This window comes from Elaeis guineensis, chromosome 9, assembly GCF_000442705.2.
Source record: "Elaeis guineensis isolate ETL-2024a chromosome 9, EG11, whole genome shotgun sequence".
In the NCBI taxonomy this organism is placed as follows: Eukaryota; Viridiplantae; Streptophyta; class Magnoliopsida; order Arecales; family Arecaceae; genus Elaeis; species Elaeis guineensis.
This window is the reverse complement of record NC_026001.2, coordinates 5855792-5880411: the sequence shown is the minus strand read 5'-3', so window position 1 is coordinate 5880411 and position 24620 is coordinate 5855792. Positions and strand designations below refer to the sequence as shown.

At 37.9% G+C, this 24620-nt stretch overlaps 2 protein-coding genes across 2 annotated transcripts; both read right to left on the bottom strand.

The window, feature by feature from the left end:
- Window positions 1-3491: 3491 nt before the first annotated feature.
- On the bottom strand, window positions 3492-13510 carry LOC105051947 (probable receptor-like protein kinase At1g49730). The gene is given in 10 exon segments (XM_010932601.4): window positions 3492-4301; window positions 6211-6295; window positions 6377-6466; window positions 7364-7428; window positions 7518-7570; window positions 7660-7921; window positions 8573-8869; window positions 9830-10366; window positions 10369-10380; window positions 13358-13510. Coding segments are annotated over 10 exon segments (2019 nt in total). The 5' UTR covers window positions 13437-13510; the 3' UTR covers window positions 3492-3762.
- A 2075-nt stretch (window positions 13511-15585) lies between these two features.
- Window positions 15586-23985, bottom strand: LOC105051948 (sec1 family domain-containing protein MIP3). The gene is given in 8 exon segments (XM_010932602.4): window positions 15586-16949; window positions 17451-17519; window positions 17603-19105; window positions 19230-19552; window positions 19555-19771; window positions 21839-21991; window positions 23082-23225; window positions 23776-23985. Coding segments are annotated over 8 exon segments (2586 nt in total). The 5' UTR covers window positions 23824-23985; the 3' UTR covers window positions 15586-16820.
- Window positions 23986-24620: the final 635 nt, after the last annotated feature.

Here is a 24620-nt window from a genome sequence, read left to right as displayed (position 1 = left end):
CGAACACCATTGAGAACCACGGCCACCAGGTGGACCAAAACAACCACGACCTCGACCAAACTTGCCACGTCCTCCACGACCTCGAGTAAAGCCACGGCCAATAGAGGGCCTAGGGTCATTAGAAGAATGGACGAACCGTTGAGCAGTATTGACGGTAGGATTGGTAGGAGTGGCATAAGCAACGGTTAATTTTCTAAATGCCCGCATGCTTTCATGGCTAAGTAACAGCCTATGAAGTTCAGTGTATGTCGGAGGGGTGTGTCGGTTGAGAATGCCAGGGACCGCATCTTGTAGATCATCACATAGAGCACGCAATACATGAAGATTAAATTCGGTTGGCTTGAGGGCATTACCAGAGGTAGCAAGTTCATCAGCCACAGCTTTGGCATGTCGGAGCAGAGAGGTGACGGTCTCATCTGATTTTTGACGTAGATTCTGCAACTCTAGATGTAGAGACATGAGCCTGGTAGGAGATGCTGAACCAAAGGCTTCATGAAGAGTGGTCCAGCACTCAAAACTAGTCTCTTTGTCAAGAAGAAGAGGAACCAAATCTTCAGATAATGAAGCAACAAGAAGGCTTACGAGTTGGACATCTTATTGTTGCCAAGCAGTAGCGGCAATCGGATTGGTGGGCTGTGGGTGAGAGCCATCAAGGAACCCAAACAGGCCTTGACCCTTTAAGAAGGGAGTAATTTGCTTTCTCCAGATCAAAAAATTGGATGCATTTAATTTGATAGATAGAAAATGCTGTGCCGATGGAAAGGTGAGAGGGGTCGTTGTGTTGGGTGGAGGAGGAGAAGAGGGATTGGAGGAGGTGGAGATAGATGAACTGGTGGCCATGAGAGAGCACAGAAGGAGGAAGAAGAAGAGATGCTCGTTGGAGCTTCAAGGCTCTGATACCATATAGAAAGTAATTTCTTTATTGAGGATAATTTCTGATTCTTGCATTTCATTGTTCTCCAATAGGAGTATATATAGATTACAAGGTCTAGCTATTATAGCAATTACAAGAAGAAGGAATATCTCATTACATACTAAGTAAAGAGAAACCAAATGTAGAATAGCTAAACAAAGAGAAAGACCAAATAGGAGTGCCAGCTAAATATGAATATGTGTTGACTTGCTAAACATAGAAAAGAACCAAATAAGAGTGCAAGCCAAAATAGAATGTTGGGTTGGAATGAGTGTGTGCTGATAGGCAGCCAAGATGTCAGCCCCTGGAGATGGTGAACCAGCTTCTGCCTCTCCATCTGACAAGCTTATGGTGATCGAATGAATGGAGAAATCTCTGTACCGCAGGATTGTTTCCTAGAGGTGCATTTCAATAGATGCTCACATTGATATTAGCCGAGCAGAAAACAATCTTTTCTGGCTACATTTCTCCTGTCAAGAGAAAGAAAGCGGAGGGCTTCTTGCTGGAGTTACTATGGCCATGATGAAGGACCGGGCTCCAATGAGCATTTGGTTAGATACTGGGGAATTGAACTTGGTTCCAATCTCACATTTCCCAAACACATAGGCTCTTGATCTCTCACTTTGATTAGGAGAGTAGGAGAAATTATATATATCCTACGCCATATACACTATATGGCAGTGCACCACACCAATCACAGGTGCTCATTTCTATTGACCCTATTCATCAAATATGGTGATAACCTCCCACGAGTGAGTTTCATTCATCAAACATTCATCTCAGTTATTGGTCTATAGAAACGAGGGCCTGTGATTGGTGTAGTGCACCACCACATGCTTGTGGAGAGAGACATTGACAAAGGGTTAAATATTGAGTTGTTACATTAATACACAAATTTGGAGAACTTATAGTGTGCACCAACGGATGACCCAAAATGTTTTCCTTGATCGATCATTGGCCAACTATGACAGGACTGAATAAATTTTACCAATTGATTGATGTATTGATCAATGGAAAACTAGGAATCAATTGCTTCTCATTCATAATTAAGTCTATTAAAAAATTATTAACCATTAAAAGTTCATTATTGAGAAAACTTCCAGCAACTATAAAGTTATTTGGGTGTTACCAAAAAAAAATAAAGTTATTTGTGCGCAAAGCTATTCGAGGGAAATTACGTATATAAATAATTACTGAAGAAATACATTTTATAAAAATTACCACTTCCTTTGTTATAAGAAGACCAAGAAGACTTTGGACCGTTTACACTTCATCAATACTTGTGTAATTAGATTCCCTTGGCCTTCTATCTTACAAGTAAAATATTAGTTGGAGTTTCTTTCAACTCGGAGGTTTGACCTGCTCTTAGTTCAACCATGCAACACAATCATGCAAGCAAAGATGTACAAATTCATATTCAAAAGGAGATCATTCCATCTACTTTCTTTGATCTATATTTTTAATAATAATTATTTTTTTTCAATTTTAAACATTTGAGAGGTGTTTGGTATGAAAAAATCCATCCAAGATCAAGGATGATGTGGGTGGAGTGATAAGATCACCATACTTGGTTGCATCATGATCTTATGTGGCAGTGATTTCAATCACCCTCACTCTTCAAATCACCATCTAATATGAATTTCCAACAATACTCCATTATGGTGATCTTATATTAAAATACGTTAATCAAAATATCCTCGTAATTGAGAGACTTTCTAAAAGAAGAGGAAACCTATCTTTTTTCTCCAACACGTACGCGATATTTTTTACACATTCATCATCTCCACGAAAAAGAAAGAAATCCTTCTTTTTTCATTGTCATGCTAATTAGAAAGAGAAAAAATCTATTAAATATTTTTCCTCTTCTTCCATCTCCCCTATTATTTTTTTTCTTTCCATCTGAGATATGTCAGATATATTTTTGATATTATGATTGATGATCTTAGATTCCCATAGTATACCAAACAAATTACTTGTACATACATGAAGATCTTTAAATACCATGGCCAACTAAACATGATGATCTTAGATCACTAGGAATCAGATCAACCAAAAATTTAAATCACCAGTGATCTTAGATTACCATGGTGATCCTAGTTGGGTCACCAAACACCCCCTTGAATAGCTTGATATACCGTCAAAATCTTTATATAGGCATAAGAAAAAGAAGAAAATCTATATTTAATTAAATTAGCCTAACAAACCATGATCCAATTAAGAATTCTTATATGAAAACTATATTGTAACATCTCTCAGTTAATTTCTCGAGTTGGTGGCAGCAAGCAGAAAATTCGTTGTTCAAGCAACTCTAGTAATTCATCATCTTGGGTTACTAGCAACCAAAAAATTATATCAAATCTTATCACCAACATTAATACAACAAAAGAACATCTTGAAATTACTAGCTATCAAGTACCTGTAGAAACTTTTTACCAACATTAATAGAATAAGAGGAGCCCAAACCAAATTTTAGCCATAATGGTCTCCAACCTGGTATCATGGAATCTCTCTTCCTCACATTCTTTGGACTCTTATTCAAAATCAGCCACTTCTTCAAATGTAACCAATGCACCAAAACTAATCGATAAGTTGATAAAGTCACTCAATTCTTCCTGAAAATGGGTTATCAAAAAATTGTGTCTGCAATTCCTAAGAATTCGTACAACAATTGAGGGAAAAAAATAATCTCAAGAAGGCAAAAAATAAAGTAAAAAAAGCTCTTCCTCAAATGGTAGGCCAACCTCAAGTTGACCAGCTCTACTACATTACAACCCTCTGAAACTTGTAATTTCTTTGTAGAGGTCGAGATGGGAGGGACAAAAACAAAAAATTTAGTAGCCAAAACAATCTCAAACAGAAAAAATACCCGGCGGAGACTGTGGTGAACTGCCCTCCAACAAAAAACTTCGGCTGCAGTAGGATCTGGAAGTGCTCGACGAAGATTGAAGACATCTGGCATCACCACCATAAACGATCATCTCATTCTGATGAGCTTTCCCTTTTCTAGTCCTTCCCCCATTATGATAGTATTCTTCATCTTCGACGACCCGTGAAAAGCCAATGTGCACCGGATCCAATCTCTCATAGAACATCCTGAGTACTTGTTTGATTGATGGCCTTGCTCTCCCCTCCCTCTGTGTACACCACTGTATGACAGCTACTACCACCTGAAGTTGTTCCAAGTCAAATTGATCTGCAATTGCTGGGTCAACCAACTCAGGCAGCCTACAGTCAGCTGCCATGAATTCCTGAGACCATTCGACCAGATTTCTTTGATCAAATATTGCTCGCTTTCCAGTCACAAGCTCTAAGAGTAGTACACCATAGCTGTACATATCACTCTTCTCAGTCAGCTCTTGAGTCACCAAGTATTCAGGATCTACATAACCTGCATCCATTGACATTAAAATCCTATAGCTTCCCATTCAAGATACAACTTACTCTATTGAGGAATCAATCCCAGGTCATATATTTGCATTGATCACTTTGTATGAAATAATTTGTCATTCTTGGACATCAAGTAGGAGAACATAAACATGAAATTCTATTCCATCTGTTTGGTCTGAATTGGCAGGTCCTACTTTATGCCAGAAGTCGGAAACCCCCCAAAATGAAGCACCAGGAGGTCTCTACCATAGTGCTTCTGTTTAAGGATTCTTTGGTCTCCCATCCTATATTTTGACATTTCAACCGAAAATAAACCCTATCTGCATTGGGCAATTCTTTGCTACAACAATACCATCCCATATTTCTATCCTTCTATTATTTCCTACCACTATGACACCTGTAATATTTCTCCCCTAACTTTCTTATATTTGTGTCATTCCGTAGTCTTTCGTTAAGTATACTTCTTGCTTCATATCTATCTCTCTGCTATGTTCATGTTATGATTGCCAGAAATAAGGATTGATGTATGCAGAGCAAATCTTACTATTCTAAACCTTTGCTGTAAATCTCAAAGTGCTGTCAACAACTGCAACACAAAGGTTTATCCACTTCATCCAACCAATCTTTTTCAATTTAAGTCATCTTCAATTTTTCATTTATCTAACAATGCAAAAATAGAACCAATAACTGAGCCATGAAGGTTCATCTCCACTTCATTCACCTCATGTGTCCTGTACAAATCATCCTCATTCATTTAAACATGCTTTTAAGACAGAACCAAGGTAAATGATCCAATGAGCTATACAAATGCTCATATCACATAATTCAAATTGCATTGTCAGTGCAACATCTCCCACCTTCAGTGCTACGCTAAAGTTCACCTACTTTCCTATGCCTTACGTGCTCTAGAGCTTCCTTCAAATTCACCAATACTAGCACCTTTAGTTAACCAGTTTATATAGCATTTACGAGTAACATACACCGAATGCATTAATAACTAAGATATGGAAGAAAGGCAAGATGATATAGAGCAGACGCAACACATGCAACTAAATGCTCGCATCCACCATAAAAAAACAAGGGGATATCAATGCAGGTTGTATAGGGTTTATGTCATATAGATGGCTAACATTCTTGAAAATTTTACATAATAAAAAAGCAAGGGTTTAATTACCAAAAAAATAAAAGCAAGAGGTGTAGCATACATGAATATAAATGCAGGCATATGTATTTCAGAGTTCCATGTTAAAAGCCTAAAACATATTTTCTAGTTTCTAGACTTTTTTTTTTTAATAAAAATGCTTGAGGTTTCAAATAAGAACCTTCCATCCCAGTTAAAGTTTACCAATATTGCAAGAGTATTGGCAAACTCTTCTTTTGGGTTATAGGATTACCAATCTGGCAAGTGGTATGTTCAAATTTATTTCATATTTATAATTTCTGTATCCTCAAATTGCATGACTTGTATGCAAAGAAAATAGTCAGAACTAGCCAATCCCCATGGCTGTAACTCTTTGTGGATCCTTACACACAAGCTATGTTAACTCACTGTCATTAAATTTCACTACATCTGCCATGCTATTAAGTACAAGGTATACATGATCAACATCTGTCTCGACTTATTATCAATGATGTTGCCTAATATAGTTTACCAATACACTGGAATGTCCTAAATGTTGATTACAATGATGTCTGAAGAATTATACAGAAGCAATTTACGAAATAATTTAACAAGCATTCTTCATGCTCAAATTCGATGTTAATTATAAGTTTTAATGATTTAGTCAAACTATTTAGACAGAAGATATGGAAAATTCAGTAAAATATTAGCTTTGGCTTAACAACAAAGGCAGTATAACAATATTTTTCTAGAAGTATCCTACCAGTAAAATACTATATGAATGTCCTACCAGGAGTTCCCCGGGTATTTGCATTTACTGGTACAACACGAATTGCGCCACTTCTAGAGGAATGTATAAGACCAAAATCAGCAACCTATATGCAGATAATGACTGTCATCCTTTGTAACTGACAGAAAATCTAATTATTAGATTATCAACTATTCACATCGAGTACCTTTGCTAGGAAATTCTTGTCTAAAAGAACATTGCTAGACTTTATGTCTCCATGGCAAAAAGGGGGATCACAATAAAAATGGAGGTACTCCTGCATGTGCAAGTGATTAGAAGGGGATTAAAAATATTACAATTAACAAATCCTTTGCCAAAAAGGGAATCCAACAAAAAGATTAGCAGTTGACCCTAGAATTCAGTCATCGCAGGCCTTAACACAACAACCAGTAGTCAAATTGAAGCATGGAAGTAAATAACAAGCCTTTCTTCATGGCATGATTACTAGATTTGGTGAGAAAATTTAACACTAAGAGGTCGATACTGGGTTAAAAATCAGTAGGAACAAATAATGAGATGATATCAATTAGCATATATGCTTCAGATCTTCAAGACTAAGAGAAGGCCTAATGAATGGAGGATAAGCATAATAATGTCAGCATATACATATGCATACTGAGTTGCATTGAACATCATGGAATCAAACTTACAAAGAACACTGTCAAGTAATCAGACAGTAATCGGACAGAGATTTCCAACATTTACCCAAAAAAAAAAAGAGAGAATTCCAACCAAAAAATATGGTATCAGGCAACAGTAACATTTAGGCTAAAAGGACAGACAAATCATGTTTTTATTGATTAGGTAAAGAAAAAGAGGATCAACTATTAAGCCACTTTATTTGCAGCAGCCAGCAAGGCAGTGCAGGAGCAAATGGCATGGCCATGGTTCAAGAATATGTAAGAGGGAGTGATAGTTATCATATAAACCTCTCAAATTGGACATCAATAGTTCTAGACAGCAAAGAACTTCAAAAGGCGCCTAACTCTTCACAGTTTCAGCAGTTGCATTAAATATTTAATCAAAAGTGTACACAAAGTGGGCGTTAGATTATAATATTAGAAATCAAAATTCAATGTTTGGTCAAGAAAGTGCATAGGATAAGAACTTTCTGTTTTGTTGTGTTAATATTAACAATTACCATAAAACTTACCAAAGCATTGGCCACATCCACAGCAACCTGGATTCTAGTTTGCCACGTCAACGTTCTCTCTGATGCTGCAAAGGCAGAAGACGGATTTTTTCCTACTGTCTCAACATGTAACATGAAACATAGGCAAGAAGAAAGAGAAGAAGGGAAGGATTACACTGAAGATGATCCCTTAGGCTACCATTTTCCATGAATTCATACATTAAAAACCTGAAAATAATGAGATATATGAAGAAAATCATTATATTGCAAAAATATTAGGACTTTTTTACGGGAAAAATATGTAAGACAATGGGTACCTCTCACATCTTGCAAAACAGAAGCCTTTCAGAGAAACAAGGTGGCGATGATGCAACCTGCCAAGAAGCTCCATTTCTCGGCAAAACTCTTCCTCACCTTGTTCAGAAATATTATTTATTCGTTTCACAGCTACAATAGAACCATCATCAAACTGAGCTTTGTAAATGATTCCAAATACACCTCTTCCTATAATGGTGCTAAAATTGCCTGTTGCCTTTCTTGTTTCCTTGTAACTGAACCTACGGAACATAGTAGATGCACCTGCAGAAGATCTTGGTAAGTCAAACTACGAATGAAATTTCAAATTGTGCACAGAGAGCTCTGACAACCATTTGATTTAAATCTTCACAAGGCCGAGACTCTGAGGCAAATAAAGAACATGACCCATGCAGACCAATTATTAAGGAGCCATTCACCCGTATGACTGGCAAAAGTTGACATCTAGTGTAGTCTGCCACTTTTGTATGTGGACAACGTGATATACCAATACTGGTCCCAATAAAGTACCCTTAGCTATCATCTATCCAGATCACAATACCAGTCAGTAGGTCAACCTAAAATCCCGAGACAATCTTTATAGCAAACCAATATTTCAAAACAAATCAAACTGATACTCCTGATTTTCAACTACTTGCCCAATGATCATCCATGTTCTCTTTCATTCACACCTCTTCTTTTCATTATTGTTTGCTTTACCCTTCAGAATTTTTTACATCACCCTTCAATTCTTATTAGGCAATGTACCATTTTTATCTTAAAAAATATTTCTATTGTTTTAACTTTTATATGAATGTGATTTTTACTTTGATCCAACATTCTAGGCTTCTAATAATTGACCATACAATAAAGTAATATGTAATGATAAAGTTTTAAAATCAACATGTAAGAACAGAATGTGGTAAATAAATTTACCTTCCTGAAACTTCCGGAAATGTGGAGATGATGATGCCTTCCATAAATTCTCAGTATGAGTTTCCATTCTCTTCAATTCTCTACTTTTCTTACGAATAAGCACTATCAAGATTATTAATAGTAAAATTGCCAATCCAGTAATCATAATGCCAATTCCTGGAATCAATCCATGCTGGTATGTATGCTGATGTTTCTTAAGAGGCATGCCAATTAATTGCAGAGCAGGAGCTTGAGCAGGAGATAGACTTGGGGAAGTTGCTGGGGCAGGTGATTGGAAAGATGGCTCTGAAGAATTGTCTGAAATGTTAATTTAATTAGCAATGGATTGTCACAGTGAAAAAAAAGTGAATCTGTGAAAGAAAAAAAGAGATATATGAGCTCTAGTTAGTCTGGCATTCATCTATTAGACTCACAAAAATACTTCAAGGGAAAAAATAAATATACAATATATCATATTATATCATCCTCAAGAGATGAATGAATTGAAATCATTTTGTGCTACACCTTTACTCAGGAATTCAGCATTTAATAAAGAGAGATCGATGCTGCTTGAGAACACTTCGTTGTATAGGTTATTAGTTTCGATGGGTTGAGATGATTCATCTATGAACAGATGATTCATCTATGAACTTAAGTCAACAGAACCCAACAAACAATTTATGAGAACCAAAAAGACACCGGCAGTATATTCATCTTTTTCACACAGAGACAGCTGAACATGACTTACAAGATAACAAGTAGACATCTGACTATTGTTTGATTACATATACCCACTGGCACACTCTCAAGGCCTTCTCAAATAATTACTTTCAAACTCTAATCATGTGGTTCAACTACCATTTCAACAGAACCATATTACCTAATTCATCAAGAACTCAACAATTTCTTCACAAGGATAAAAAATCTCTCATCATGCTTATCAAGCAAACAGAACATGTATGTGAAGGCATAATCGATTAGCATGCATTTTCTCAGATCAAAATTGTGTTGCCACCATATGCTTTCCTCCTGTAAGTATTTTTCGCTAAACAAAGCAGACGGAACTATGGAACACCTTTAGCATGAGCTATTGAAAAGGTGAAAGACATCACCAGCAAAAACATCTGTTTATTTTGTTATATCATAGAGATGATAAAAGAGGGTGAGTCTTGGCACGATGGTAAGGTTGCTCTATTTTAACTTGGAGCTTCATGCACTAGCCCACCCTTTTTGTTTCGCAAAGATGATAAAAGCAATCAATTGAAAAATTGGTCAAACCTCGAAGAATGCTAAGCCCTTGGACACTAAAGAAGCAACTTGCAGTATCAGCAGCCAAAAAGTTGTCCCCCTGGTTAGCAAGTGCAACAAAAGTTGCATCACGACATATATTTAATGTGACATTATCTTGTTCTCCTATAAGATGGCGAAGGTATGATATACCAGAGTTTAAACACTTTTTGCAACGACTTTCCAGTGAGAGAGGCATCTTGCAATTTCTGACAACATCATCAAAATTAGAAGACTGGAGCATTTCCAGCACCGTTCCTCTCCCCTCACACTGAAAAGAAACTGGAATTTTAGTCCCCAGTCCGCAAAACATAGTCGTGTTAAGAGGTATCCCATTTGAATTTAATGTCTCAGAGACTGAGTTAAGGCAAATATCAGAGAGTGGTGCTGGAACACCAAGATCTCCCGTTGTATTTGCATATTGAGCAATGGAAACTGCAACAAGGGCATTAATATAGCGGCAACACTTTGATCGCTCATTCTGATTTGAACATGTAGAAGCTATTGACGTGAAATTTGACCAACTCAATCCAGGGGACAATCTGTACGAGTAAAAGAATAATCATTAAAATAGCAGTTTTGATATAAGAAATAATCATAACAAAAATTCTTTCATTCAAAATAGTTATAGGCATGTGACAAGAAAACAGATAAGATCATAATAACACATAAATTACCAGTCAAAAACAGAAACATTACATTTTTTGATGTCAAACTAAAAGTTTCTATGACCGCCAACAATGATAGAAATCAAAAGGAAGAGAACCAATTAACTGAAAAATAGGAAAAAAATTTTACAATGCATCACTTCCAAGAAACAAGAGCGGAAATGTTGGGAAAGTTGAAACAATCTATAAATGCGTTACTACATGGTACTTGGCATGCAACATTTGGTCAGAAAAATTCAGGTTTCAAGCATCAGGCATTCCCCATACTTTTTGGTGAAGTTAAAAAAGACAACTCCCAGAAAGTTCTGACAAGCAATGACTGGTTATCTCAAGGTCAAAAGGGATACAGAGAACCACTTGGTGATGATGGCGAAATAGCATTTTGAGCTCCAAAAAGGGTCCAGGTGCAGGGTAGAGAAAGCAGTCATGGTGGTAGATCGTTTATTAACTAAGGCTGGGTTTCTATGCTTCATGATTTGTAGATTCCTATATTATATGCCACAGGTGCAGGATGGTGTTGATCTTTTTCTAGTTGAAAAGCTTTAGGCAATCTGACTGTTCGAGGTGACAGGTTGGGACAGGCAGAGGATGATACATATGGCAATGAAAAATACATATTACCCAATTATGATGATGATGGTAAGATAAATTCAAAAGGCAAAGTGCTACTTCACCTACTTGTTCTTCATCATATCTTTGGATACTGAAGATAAGTAGTCGTGTAGCATTATTTCAACCCACAAGAGGAAAGTAAAAGAATGTCATATTAAGATCTGGTTAAGATACATTCTTCAGTGAGATAGGCCTCATGTTTCAGAAATAAGTGAATTTTAGATATTTCACCAATGCTTTGTTCATTTTTTTATCAGGATAGAAGAAATTTGTTATAATACTTTGTGACATCTCCTCTATGACACAGAAATTGAGGGCACAATGTCAAAATTTCAGCTAGAACCAATCCAAAACCTGTGATGTTTTCGAATTTCCAGTTAAGACAAACTAATGGGGCTGACATTATGGTATGTGGGTTACTGCATTCGCATGTTTTTCTCATTCCTTCATTCATCTAAATAAAGGTAACATTTTTGTAGATTAAACTTGTCTTCTGTAAATTTGGAAAACATTGGTAAGCATTCTGATTTTTAATTACAACAAGATCTTCCTTCTCTATTTATTATTATTATTATTTTTTGGGTGGTGGGGTTGCAGTGTTGTAGCTATCCCAATGCCCAAAACTTGTGCATTAAGCTATCATATGCCAAATTGTCATCAATGATAAAATGGTTACAATCTGAACATGATTTTTCAAACATTCTGTTTTCAAAAATTATAAAGTTTAATTCTTTAAGCATGATGCCATCAAGGACATCAAAATAGTTGAGACTGGATCTGAAACCATCAAATCCTAGTGGTCTTGAAACTTATTTGATCAGATCAAACCAAAGACCTTTTCCAAACCTCAGCTCCTATATCAACCAATGAGGTGAAAATAAGTGATCTTCATATTTAAACATTAGTGTTTCAAGAGTAAAAAATTTCTACAATAGACTTGGGGAAGGGGGGGCAGGGTACAAAATTGAGATGCTATCTCCGAAAAAGAAAAAGGAAAGATACACTGGAAAATATTGGGTGAGTTCAAATATTCTTATGGTTTGGTGGATGAAAGTAACTTTTGCCCTATGAGAGAATAAATCTCAGAACTCCGATAAAAGAGGACCAAAAAAGGGTGTTCAACTTCTGCATGTTGAGAAAGCCAGAGAAAAGAACTTGAGAATTAAGCTCCTCCTAATGCTAAGCGCATAAAGACGAGGACAATGCAAGATATAAAAAATTAAAACTGAAAGAAGAATTCAATCCCACATTGACTCAGAAAAGATAAGGAAAGCTGCTTGTAACTTAAATCAAAAAGTACATTAGAAGCAAGGAAGCGCCAATTTCAAGCAAGGCTGGACAAATGTTTCAGTGAGTTGCTATGCGGGAGGAGGAAGCAATATGATTTCACGATCGACAGGAACTTAAGCAGGTTATAAGTAAAGGGCAAAGAAGACCTAATAAGACCTTTCCCAGTAGCTGGACTCCAAGAACAAGCAGAAAGAGATTGAGGGGAGGAGTTTCTACAATACCAATTACCTTAAGGAAACATGGTACAAGCTGGGTTCAATACAGTGTAGAAACTCCAATACTCGTCTTTACAATTCAGACTCTTCAAGCAGAATTTCTAAGCAGAGATGAATGTTAGCAGAACAATGTCACTCAAATGAATGCAGAATATTAGTGCGATTATCAACTTCACGGCGCACGACCGGATTAACCTCAATCATTAGACAGCTGATGAAAGGATAAAAAAACTACGAAATTAAAGAAACATATCACAATATCATCAGGAAACATCAAAACCCAAATAACTGAATGGCGGGGGGAAACACCGAAAAACTGAAACTTTATGTCCTTTTCTGACACATCGATGTCATCCATTAAATGATACCTTAATCGGTGGCGGTCCTAAGATCACCCCAACCCATAAATTATTGCAAGCATTGACAGTGGAATTTGTTGACAGAAATAAGAAACCATCATTTGATAATATAGAACACCTGTACTGGGGGAAAAAAGCCCGAAAAACCGTTTTTGATCAATAATTTCCAAAAAGAACACAAAGATATAAAGATTTCTATAAGCTCGTGTTTTTAAACAATTACACCAGCAGCAAAAAAAAAAAAAAAAAAAAAAGATCGAGTAGCAAAAACGATTGCCAGATTCACCTCTTTTCTACGAAGACCCAGAACCACCAAAATTCAAAAGAAAGCCAAAGAAAAATGCCTCCTTTGCGAGGCGAGAGAAGAGAACCGACCTCCGGCGGTCACAAGAAGAAGGCGAGAATGGAGAAGCGCCACCGCCGCCACCAAGAAGCCGAGAACGAAAGCCGGCATGAGAGAAGAAGGAGAACCCAAGAAGCCAAGAAGTGAAGTAGAGAGAGCAGAAGCGAGAGCTCAAGAGTGAGAGGAGGCGGTGATCGCACCATTGTTTTATGAGTGCCCGGTTCGAGCCTTCGCCGGGACTCGGGGGTTTCTGGTCACTCGCGAACCTGATTGGACGCACGTGGTGAGCCCACGTGTGAGATTCTCCGCCCCAGCCTTACAGCCTGTGATGAGGAGAGGTCTCGCGGCTCTAAAGCTGATCCGGCGGTGAGCAGAACTTTGTGCGAGATATGCCCGCGTGGGCCCCGAGATATCGTGGGGCGGAGGGAGAGGAATAGATCGAAATTTGAGATGACTACATGGTCACCCATGAGGTGACAAAACGCCACGTGGAGAGTGATGGAAATGCATGGGTCCATGGCTTTATTATAGGGTTTAGGCATGGGTGTAAATTTGGTCGGCGGCTTCAGTATTCATCAAGGGTGCGTTGTAATATTTAAACGGGGGACCACGAGCCAACTACCCAAGTCCCAAGTAAATCTCACACGCTCTGATGAGCTTTTAACTGGAGAGGTCCCACGAGTGAGTGTTGGTTCGTGTTGTTTTATCTTAAAAGATGCCTCGTGTTGTTTTATTAGCTTAAAAAGATGCCTTCCCCCAACTCCAAACCAATCCTCCGCAAGAATGGAGCGCATAATATAAGGTTGGCGACTGTGAGAGGCCACTCACATTTGTTCATAGCTCGAAAATAGCACACATGAACATCTCCGTTCTAGAGAGAAGGTATATAAGAATTTCTTCAAATTTGTTTAGGCACTAATACAATGGCAATAATTATATAACAAGCATTACCATAGGAGTGTAATCAAATCAAACCAAATAGATTTGTTAGAGACTCACGCTTGACTTGATTCAAAATATTTATGCTCGAAACTCAACTCAAGATCCATTGTGCTTCAATATCCAAACTCAAAATTGATTTAATAAAAATGAAATAGTACTCGAGGTCGATTCAAACATCAACTGAGCCATGCTCAACTCGAGTTTATCCTTGAATTCAAATCTTGGTTATAATTAAAAATATAATTAAAATAAAATATAACATAATTTATATTTTAAAATATTAAATTAACAATATATTTTATATAAAAATATGATATTATTAAAAATATATATACTCGATTAGGCTCATGAACCTTCAAGCTAATATTTTATCAATCGAGCACAATAATAATTGAGTCCAACTTGAGCTGTTATTTGTACCCCTACATGTGCATATATTGAGAGCTTTTTTTTCCCCTTATCCTTCACTAAGCACCTAGCACTCAAGTGATTTTAGTTACCAAATTGGCTTCATTTTCTCAATCAATGAGCTTCATGAGTTTTTATACCCAAAAAAAAAAAAGGAAAAAGAGCTTCATGAGTTTGTTCCGGATCTCCTATTAACTATTAACAGCATCAGTCCAACAAAGCTTGAACAAGTAATGCCGAAGGATGGTCCAAGAAGAAACGGAACCTTAAATGACATGGGTCCATCAGGGACGGTGAACTCTCGCAAGCGAAGCCGGAGGCTTACGTGGGCCAGTCTCACGTAAACATTTGGTTGTCAGACTCTTCTCAACGTGACGTCGCCGAAAGATACCACAATCTGTCACCCTATCGGTCTTCACCGTGACAATGACTTCATCTGCCGCATGGTAGTAAACACAACCTATGCCCAAATGCCCCACAACCAAACCTAATCTTAGTCGCTTTAAAAAATCTCACTCCTGTATCTGCCACAAACTCTACCGTCCTGACGCACACCTATGTAGAGGTATAGCACCGCGACCTCTTCATGCCTTTCTTCCTTTCTTTCTCTCAAGGTAGCAAAAATAACAACAAATTGTGAGCAAAGAGGAGGATTCTGAGGCATAGAAGCCCGTTGCCCCTCGTAGAAATTTACAAGAACATCTTCAACCTAAGCAAACATAAATTTCTAACTTGGCTCGAACTTGTCAAACCATCAGTTTGCTCATCCATGGCCAAATGGTCGGAGAAACTTGATGTTCAAGAATAAAAACCATACATGGCTGAAAGGACAATTCAGATGGATAATCTACAACCAAATATAAATTTATATGCAAGCATTTGAAAAATAGCTGTATCTTAGAGAGAAGCCTGAAAAAAAACATCATAAGTTTGTTGTTGACCCTTAAGTTGCCCCAAATTAGTAACCTTTGAGCGGAACAATGGTTACATATACAAGTGTAGGTAAATACTTTTAAGCCCAGGGTTAGGTGGGAAAGTAGCCCCAATGACAACCATAAGCTCAAAAGTACATGAGAATCTCTAGATACCATACTAAGCACGGAGGACAATCATGGCATTGTGGCTGAACAAAAATGCCGTCGGACAAAAGTCTGTGCAGAACAAGTAGCAGCACTGTATGTACCCTCTAAATTGATCTCCTGCAGTAAAAAGACTTTGAAAATGACGACATTTCCACTGGATCTTGCGGACGGCATTGTAAATGAAAAAAACCTGGTGTTTATGTACATTCGAACCAACAACTTCATGAACAGCTTTACATAACAATAGTTATACCCATTTGACTGCAAAATTGGCACAGGAGTAATTTCAAGCATTCCTGTTTACAGTGCACCCAATTGGACCCCAGCAATCAAGTACAAGAAAAGAATCATTTAGACTGACCTGGACACAAGTGTAGATAGTCAGCACCTAGAAGGCTGCCATTGTCCACCATCTACAGCACAGAAATCCATGTCAAAAGTAAACTGCATAATAGTTAATTTCAGCAGCTTCCCACATTCATCCGAACTACAAAGATCGAAACCTTGCCACTCCTATTTCGTACAGTATTATCGCATGATATTTTGAAAGAAGTTTCCAAAAAGGTGGTCGACCCACCTGCTGCTTCATGAAGGAATTTTCTTTTTCATGTACTTGATCTAGTAAATAAACTTTCCTTTTAAAAGTGGCTAAATGCGTCCATTAGCTAGATATTTGAATATCAATCAAGCTCCCTCCAAAGAGTGGTCATAGAACTCAGTTCCCCTGAACCACCACATCATGCATTGAACATTTATAATCCGTTTCTCCTTCACCTATAATCGCAACTCGAGGCACGTCAAAATATAAAATTCTCTATATCATACAATCGTTTATTGAAACTCTGGAACAGCCATCCTGTACTGAAAGGAGCTTAGTGCAAATTTGCATACGATGAATGGATAATCCATTAATTGTCTCCTTCAAAATTGCACATGAAATTCACTTGAGGTGATGATGGGCTCAGTTATCACCTGAAACATACTCACATGAGAGAGGTATGATCTCAAACAACAGCAGATAGATAGCACCTCCAATTCTCTTTTCCAACAATGTGCGGCAGAATCAAATGTAGCTAGAAGAGCCCAACAGCAAGTCAAACATGTCATCTGCAGTTAGAAGAGTTGTACCACCTAGAATCAACTCTATATCTGGTCTACTATTTTCTGAAACAGCCTCCATAGCTTCCCGAACCTAGCAATACAATGATATCAAGCATCAGTTAAATAGGTGTATTTCATGGCAATACTGCTTTTTTGCATACAGTAATTCAAAATCTATTATATTTAACATACAAGGAAATGATTCAACATATTTACAGAATTTAGCACCGTCATTTCACTGCTACAACCCACTACTGCATGCTCCGTCATAAAAAAAATCACATTTTAACGAAAGTGGACATGCTTGACATTTTATTTCGAAGATTCAAAATGGAGCTGTTTTTAGAAGAACAAAAAGCATGCAAAGTATAACATGTAGGTTTTCCATGATGTCCCATAAATTAAGCAAGCTATTTTCTGGAAAGCACCTAATCATGGCGATACAGCCTGCAATGCTGGCCAAGATATATGAACAGATCTACAGACCCAGTAAGAGCTTTCCTTCTTCATGAAAGTCTATCAGATTAGGAAAAAGGTACACCCTCAACAATAAAATATCATATATGAAGGTTAGTAGCAGAGAAATCCAAACCTCAAGACTGTTGATGCCCCCCACAACAAAAATGAGAAGAACACTTTGGTCTCCAAAACTTGGTTTTGCCTGAAAAAGAGTTATGATATAGACATTACTGCAAGTAAGTTAATCATCAATAAATACAAGAGGCCCAGATGCACAAAACATACCTGGCCAAGGCCAAATCTACCGAACCCACTCTTGAAAAACCGTCCGACTGCCGAGGAGTGATATTCTAGTCCAGGTATATCATACTTTGCCAATATAGTGACCAAAAGCTTATAGAGCAAACTTTTCCTAGTATAAGGATCACCCCCATATCTACTTGATGCTACCAGCCCTTCTTTGAGAGTTGGGTTTCTCCACTTCAAACTGGCTAGCTTGTCGAAGAACTTGAAAAGTTGATCAACCCGGTCTCGCAGCTCCAATTTAAGTTGCACATCCCCATATGCTTGTTCATTTTGATTGTCTGTATCTTCATCATCCCAGCTACCCCATTGATCATCAAAATCATCAATTTTTGGTGACTCTGCAAGAGTACCCTCCTGCATCACAGGCTCCCCCTTCTTAGAAGTAGCCTCAAGTTCATTCTCTAGACCATGGAGGAACCGAAATTTTGCCAATGATGGCTTTTCAAGAATAGCATCCACTATAGCTTCTTTCAGGGAATGCTCCTCTTCCCAAGAAAAGGGGCTGCTAGACACAGATGTTGGAAAATGTTCACCAGCCAAAATAAATCCAATCATTGATAGAAGTAATGCATCATGAAAAGAGAGAACACCCTGGGATGATTCCATTGATCTTGATAAAGTGCTTGTATTGATCAAATCACGGATTTGACTGGAAAGGCTCTGAGTAGTATCGACAGAACTGACTGTCAATATCCTCTCAGCACTCACAAATGCATCCCAACGGGTGCTATGAGGCTCACTTAATGCAATTTCAGCAGCTAATGCCTGCTGGATGATGCATCTGTTTTGTATAAGAGACATCTGATTTGAAGCCAGCTTTTTAACCAAAGTATGAAGTTCTGAAATCAAATTCAGGCGACCTTTTAAGTTTAGGGGTATTTTGCCTTGCTGCAGAGCTTCCAAAAGCCACTTCTTTATCAGGATGGCCCCATCTTTTGCTCCTCTATCGAGTAATGCTTCTAAGTAATTTTCTCCTGTACAATTGGACAAAAAGGACCCACTCAGCAAACTAAGTTCATGGTCCAAATTGTTAGCGTGAACCTTGTCCACAGCATCAACTAGATCAGTTTCGCAGCCAACTTCACCAGAGTTCCAGCCTGTGACAAATGCTACAATGCTTTCGGATAGCTGAGTGCTGCTCATTGCAGGTTCATCTTTGCTGAAAATTGTTCCGAAGGGTATTTTTATATCAAGTGGAATACGTTGTACATAAACAGGTGTATGCCTGTTGGAACCTTGTGAGCTTTTTGCAGGAAAAGAGGATGAAGTCCTTCCCCTGCGTGGCAAAGAGGCTAACAGCCGATCAAGAAATGAATCACCATGACAGCAAGGTGTAAGAAGATCGAGTGTGCGGTCAATAAGTAATAAACCAGCTGATCTTTTGTTACGACCAACATCATATAGGCTTGACATATCTGTCAAAATTTTGCCGATGATTTTTGATGTATCACCCAAAGAAAAGATTTCCAACTTCAGATCCATCTACACACAAACAATATAAAGAAAGAAAAATGTGGTCAGAAAGAACAATAAACAAAAAAATAGCTTGACAAATAGAAGAATACAACTGACATTAGTGCCATTGTTTACCCTGGAAAGGAACTACCTTAGCAGCCAAATGGTAAAGGAAATGAGCACTCAGTGTCACTCCAGGAGGAAAATCTTCACCATCAGAAGGAAGCCCTGTACAAATGGACGGCAATCCAGGACTAAGAGAACCTTCATGGTCATTCGACAGGCATGCTTCTGCAATTGTTCCTTCTGAAGGCAGAACAAAGACTTTTGGTGAAATAGGGCACAGCACCATTGGGAAGTGATCCACAGAAACAAGCAGTCTGGTAGAACCATCTTCTGCTTCTGTACGCTTAATTGAGTCATCATCACATATATGCCCTCTAGCAGTTCTAGCTTCAAACTTAGTATCATATTTTCACTGGATGCTAGCTGTGACCAGCTGTCATCATCAGAAACCAATTTCTCCCGGTGATCACTTTCTGCAGGCTGTCTGATTTTATTCTTCTGATGAGAGCGAAGTCCCTTTTCTTCAGTCTTCTTCACGAGCTCTTCATAGTCTTGCAGAAGCAAGGACTCATATTCATGAAAAGCATCAGGTCCCAGAGGTGAATCGACATATGCTGAGTGAGAAATCTGAAAATAAGGGAATACAGTAACGAACACAAAGAAAGATTGACAATGTACAAGATGTTGAGAGACCTGCTTATATTGTATAATCGTATAGAAAGTCAAGACAAAGTGTTATATTAGGAGTTTTGCTCAGGCTGTTCTGAAGAATACCCTGAGAAAAACAAAACATTTTCAAATCTAGTAGTAGCTCTTCCCAAGCTGCTTTCTTATGCTAAGGCCAGCTGAGAAGCTCATCGCTAGGCCTGGTACTTAGTCTAAAGTAAAGCATGATTAGACTGTGAAGTGCAATATCTGCCAATATTTGTGCATTAGCTTCAACAGTCTCATACCATTATAGGCTTTCTTACTAGCCATAGATGCATAAAACCAATTTGGTGTTAAAAAGTCAAGACAAAGTGTTATACTAGAAGTTTTACTCAAAATGCAAAGGATATATTAGTTGTCCATCACTGTCCAATAGGAAATGCATCTTACAAAGAGCAGCAGGTATGCAGACACTTTTTAAAGTTTTTCATAAACAAGAGAAATCCAAATATTTAACAATCTATGCACACGAGTCATATTTTTGCTTGCATAACAGAAATAAGGTTTAGACATCATACATGCAAAAAAAAAAAGGAGAAAGGTAGAGGATGAACGTTAGATATGCTTGGATGTCATAGATTCGCACAGTGTTATTAAAGGCGTGCATGCCTCAGACGCAAAAGGTGCTAGGCACAAGGGCCATCACCTTTGTACCCCCTAGGCGAGGTGACAGCCCTCAAGCACAGCCTAGGCGCCTCAAGCGCACACCTCCGCATTGTTCAGAGGCACAATGAGGCACCCAAGAGACGCAGAATTCCAGCAAGTATTAATTTTTAGTTTCTAAGAAATACAAAAGGCCAGTTATAGTACATAAGAAAGGTCCATTATAGTAAATAGGGATTGAAAATACATCATTGAAAGTCAAATGGGCTTTAAAAACCTACATGAGGCTCTTGGAATCGCCTAAAAGAAAATGATGAAGCTGTTTTGCTGGATGATAATGAGGAGGAGGAGGATTAGCCAATTAGGAATTTAGAAAGAACTTATTTGATTGCTTTTGGGTTAGAACTAATTTTTACATGCTGGACTTCTTGTCTATAGCTAGATCTTTTTCTGTTTTTACTTTTTAATAATAGGATGCTAGTTTTTACTTGCTGGAATTCTTGCCTATAGCTAGTTCTCTATTTTTCTATTTTTGGTGCGTGACTTCTCTCAGGCACGCACTTGCGCCTTGTGCCTAGGCTCCAGGGACCCCTAGTGCCTAGAGCCTTTAACAACACCGGTTTCTCATTAATAGTAATCATATAGTCCATGCAGTACCTGGATATAACTTAAGAATAAGAAAAGACAGAGGATGAATCTTAGACATACTTGGATGTAACAACTGAACTTTATAAACGTAACTTAAGAAGTAGCTCTGGTTTGACAGAAAAGGAACCCTTTTGTAGCATATCTTGTATTCAAGGCATGTGTCACTAAAATGACCACTTATGCAACATGGCAAATGGGTTTCATCAGCATTTCCCCTGATGTAATTCCAAACCATCCTCGAAGGGTCCATTTGGATTAAACTACAAAATCATAAATTTCTGTGATTTTACACGTCAATGGAAATTTAGAACGACAAATTATATATTCATAAAATTATTAAGTTGAGTAGAAATTAGAAAATTCTAAGAAGTCTTTTCTTATTATCTTTCATTTTTCCATTTTTTTTCACTTTTTCCTCTTAACAATTAAAAACCTCCAAAAAATCTCTCAACTCTCAAAACATGCCATTTTAAAATATCTGAAAAAGATAAATCATGATTTTGAAACTAAGACCTCCAAATAATGCCTAATTTTTGTCAAAAACAATGTCATGTTGAAGGAATATAATCATTCAATTCTGACTGGAGACACAAAAAGGAGCATAACTTTCATACTATTCCAACAAAGAATCTCCTGGTTGTCAACATAAAATATTGGCAAGAAACTCATCAACTAATAAAGAAACTGAAACATTTACCAATACTGAAGGAAACAGATCTGGGACCGGAGAAGCACCTCTGAGATAGATGTTAAAATAGTGCACTGCAGAACCATCCTGTGAGTAGCCAGGCAACGCAGTATATACCGATGTGCATCGCTAAGCAGACGTGAGGTGATAATTACAATCTTCCTAGCAGGATCCATGGAAGTTGAGTTCCAGTCCACTGTCTGAAATTTAGGAGGAAAAGATTCAGACTTATTTTAAGCGTCCAATCATAATGGGTGCATGCCATATATATTGCCTGCATAGCATTATCTTGAAACATATGTTGATAGATGGATGAAGATGACACCAGAACAACAGATGATGATTTAAAAACTTGACAGTAACTGATATAGGTTCACAGAATATCATTCAATTTCGGAAATTCTGAATCATCACTTTGATTAATTTTCATGCTCCTGAATAAGTGATGCAATGCAACAAATGCTTACCAGAATCTTGATTTTTCAAGCATTCATTCAGAAACATAGATTTATCCAAATGATAACCAGGCAAAAATAGGATCATGTCATTTTCAAAAATAATTATAAAAGAAATAAGACCAAAACATTTTTATCTTAGAAAATGGAAAGTACCTAAAAAACAAAATAAATATAAAGAAATACACAGGGAACAAATGCAATGGAGGAGGCACGCGCCAAGATGGTTTGCACCATGTAACTCTCTTTTTTTCTCTAGGTGCCATCAATAGAGATGCAAGGGACCTGTTTAAGACGTTCTATAGCAATACTTTCTTTAAGGAACATCAACTAATTCACATGACCAAAATCAACTGTAATACGAAAAACTTTCACCAAGTAAAACACTCAAAGGAATTTACATGACAATTTTGGTGTTACACACAGAAGATGGGTAAATCAACTCTCCATATTAAAGTTTCCAAGTTGTTTATCAGAAAAATATTCAAGTGTTTAAGTTTGTGAAAGAACAATTTCCATTAGGCTATGTACTGATGCTCAACATAAATGGGCCAGCTGGTCCTATGTTGTGATATCTGTATTTTATCGCATCCATTGGTGCATGCTTGTGCATGAGTTCATTAATGCCTGAAGTATGTAAGATATTGAAGATACAATATTCATAAGTATGTTCTTGTTTTGGCAGCAATATTCATGACTATGTTCAACAGAAACCTTTGAACAACCAACAATCTTTAACTGCACAACAGAGTTCCCACATCTTGTGCCCAGCAGCATAAAGGCCTCTTAAGAAGCAGCATACTTAAGTGATGTAACTGTCAAAAATCATACTTACAATATCTAGAGGAGACATGTTTTCCAAGCTGCAAACAGCACGCACTCCAAGCTCCAATAACAGTGGGAATGCTCCCACAAACTGAAAGGCCTCTAAGCAACCAGCATCTAGATAAAGAATGGCCTCTGCAACCTGATCTGAAATCTAGAAGAGAAACAAAAAAGAATCAAAACAAGGCTCACAGTCCTACCAGATAACCACTGATGATCTTAGTCTGATTCTCATACCAAATGAGTTTCCATAGGAATGCACGATTGCACAAGGCCACATTTAATGGATATCTACCTTATAAATCCCTTTTATGACAGAAACTAGACCCCTCTTTTTGGGTAAAGAAACGAGCAACCCTAACAAGTCCGTCTAAGTGTACAATTCGACTAAATCCAATCATAAACCTCATCGAAACTATTAAGATTATTAGTGGAAATATCTTCAGTGGAAATCAAGCAAGCAACTAATAAATCCCAAAATGGTCTGTAAAACAAGCAAGCCACCAGCACATCTGATCCGATTCTCCACGAGACCAATTTAAAGATTATGATATCATTATTCTGTACAAGCGATCCACTGATATTCCGAGTCGAAATCCAAGACATGAAACCAACCGGCGATGGATGGATGGAATTCGATGACAGAAGAGAGAGAAAAAAGAACAGAAAAATCTAAAAGACGAAACAAAAAACCGATGGAATACCTGGCGAATGGAGTCCAGGCAAGATCTGATTAGATCGATGGAAGCCATGCCTCCTTCGTTTCACGGAGTTCGAGATTTGTACGAGAAGAAAAAAGACGATCCGAGAGGGAGGGAGAGGGATTACAAGAAGTTGAGAGGACGATGATAATGGTGGATCGATTGACGAACCGTTCCAAGGTTAGGTCGATCCCGTGAGGCCTGCATCATTCGGCCGGTCGCAGAGACACGGGTTCGGATTCGAGACTTATTTCCTCTAGACCCGACCCTCAAACGGATCGCTTTTCATGGGTTCCGGATACGGGTGATGGAGATCCGGTTCGAGAGAGGGAGCCCGGTGCATCTTGAAATACGGTTGGCGACCCATACTTGGAGCAGAGGACGACGGATAGAGTTAGACGGATTAGCTGCAAAAAACAAATATAAAAATTATAAAAATAAATCTTAATACTCCATGTAATATTGAATAAAATAAACATCATAGATATAAAATATAATAGACTAAATTTTTAATAATAATAAAGATATAGTAAATAAAAATATTCTTATTTAAGACTCTAAATGTTTCTTAAATTAAAAAATAATCAACTTAAAAAATGAATAAGAAAGCATCATAATATATAATCTTTGATATGTTCAATCTTTCTCATTGAAATGATTAGAGCTGTTGGGATATACCGACCGACGACCCCGACCCCGACTGGCCGACCGACCGACTCCGACGGACGACTCCGACTGGCCGGCCGACCGACTGGCCGACTCCGACTGGCCGACCGACCGACCGACCGACCGACCGACTGTCGGAGGGCCCGACCGACTGGCGGCCCGACCGACCGACCGACCGACCG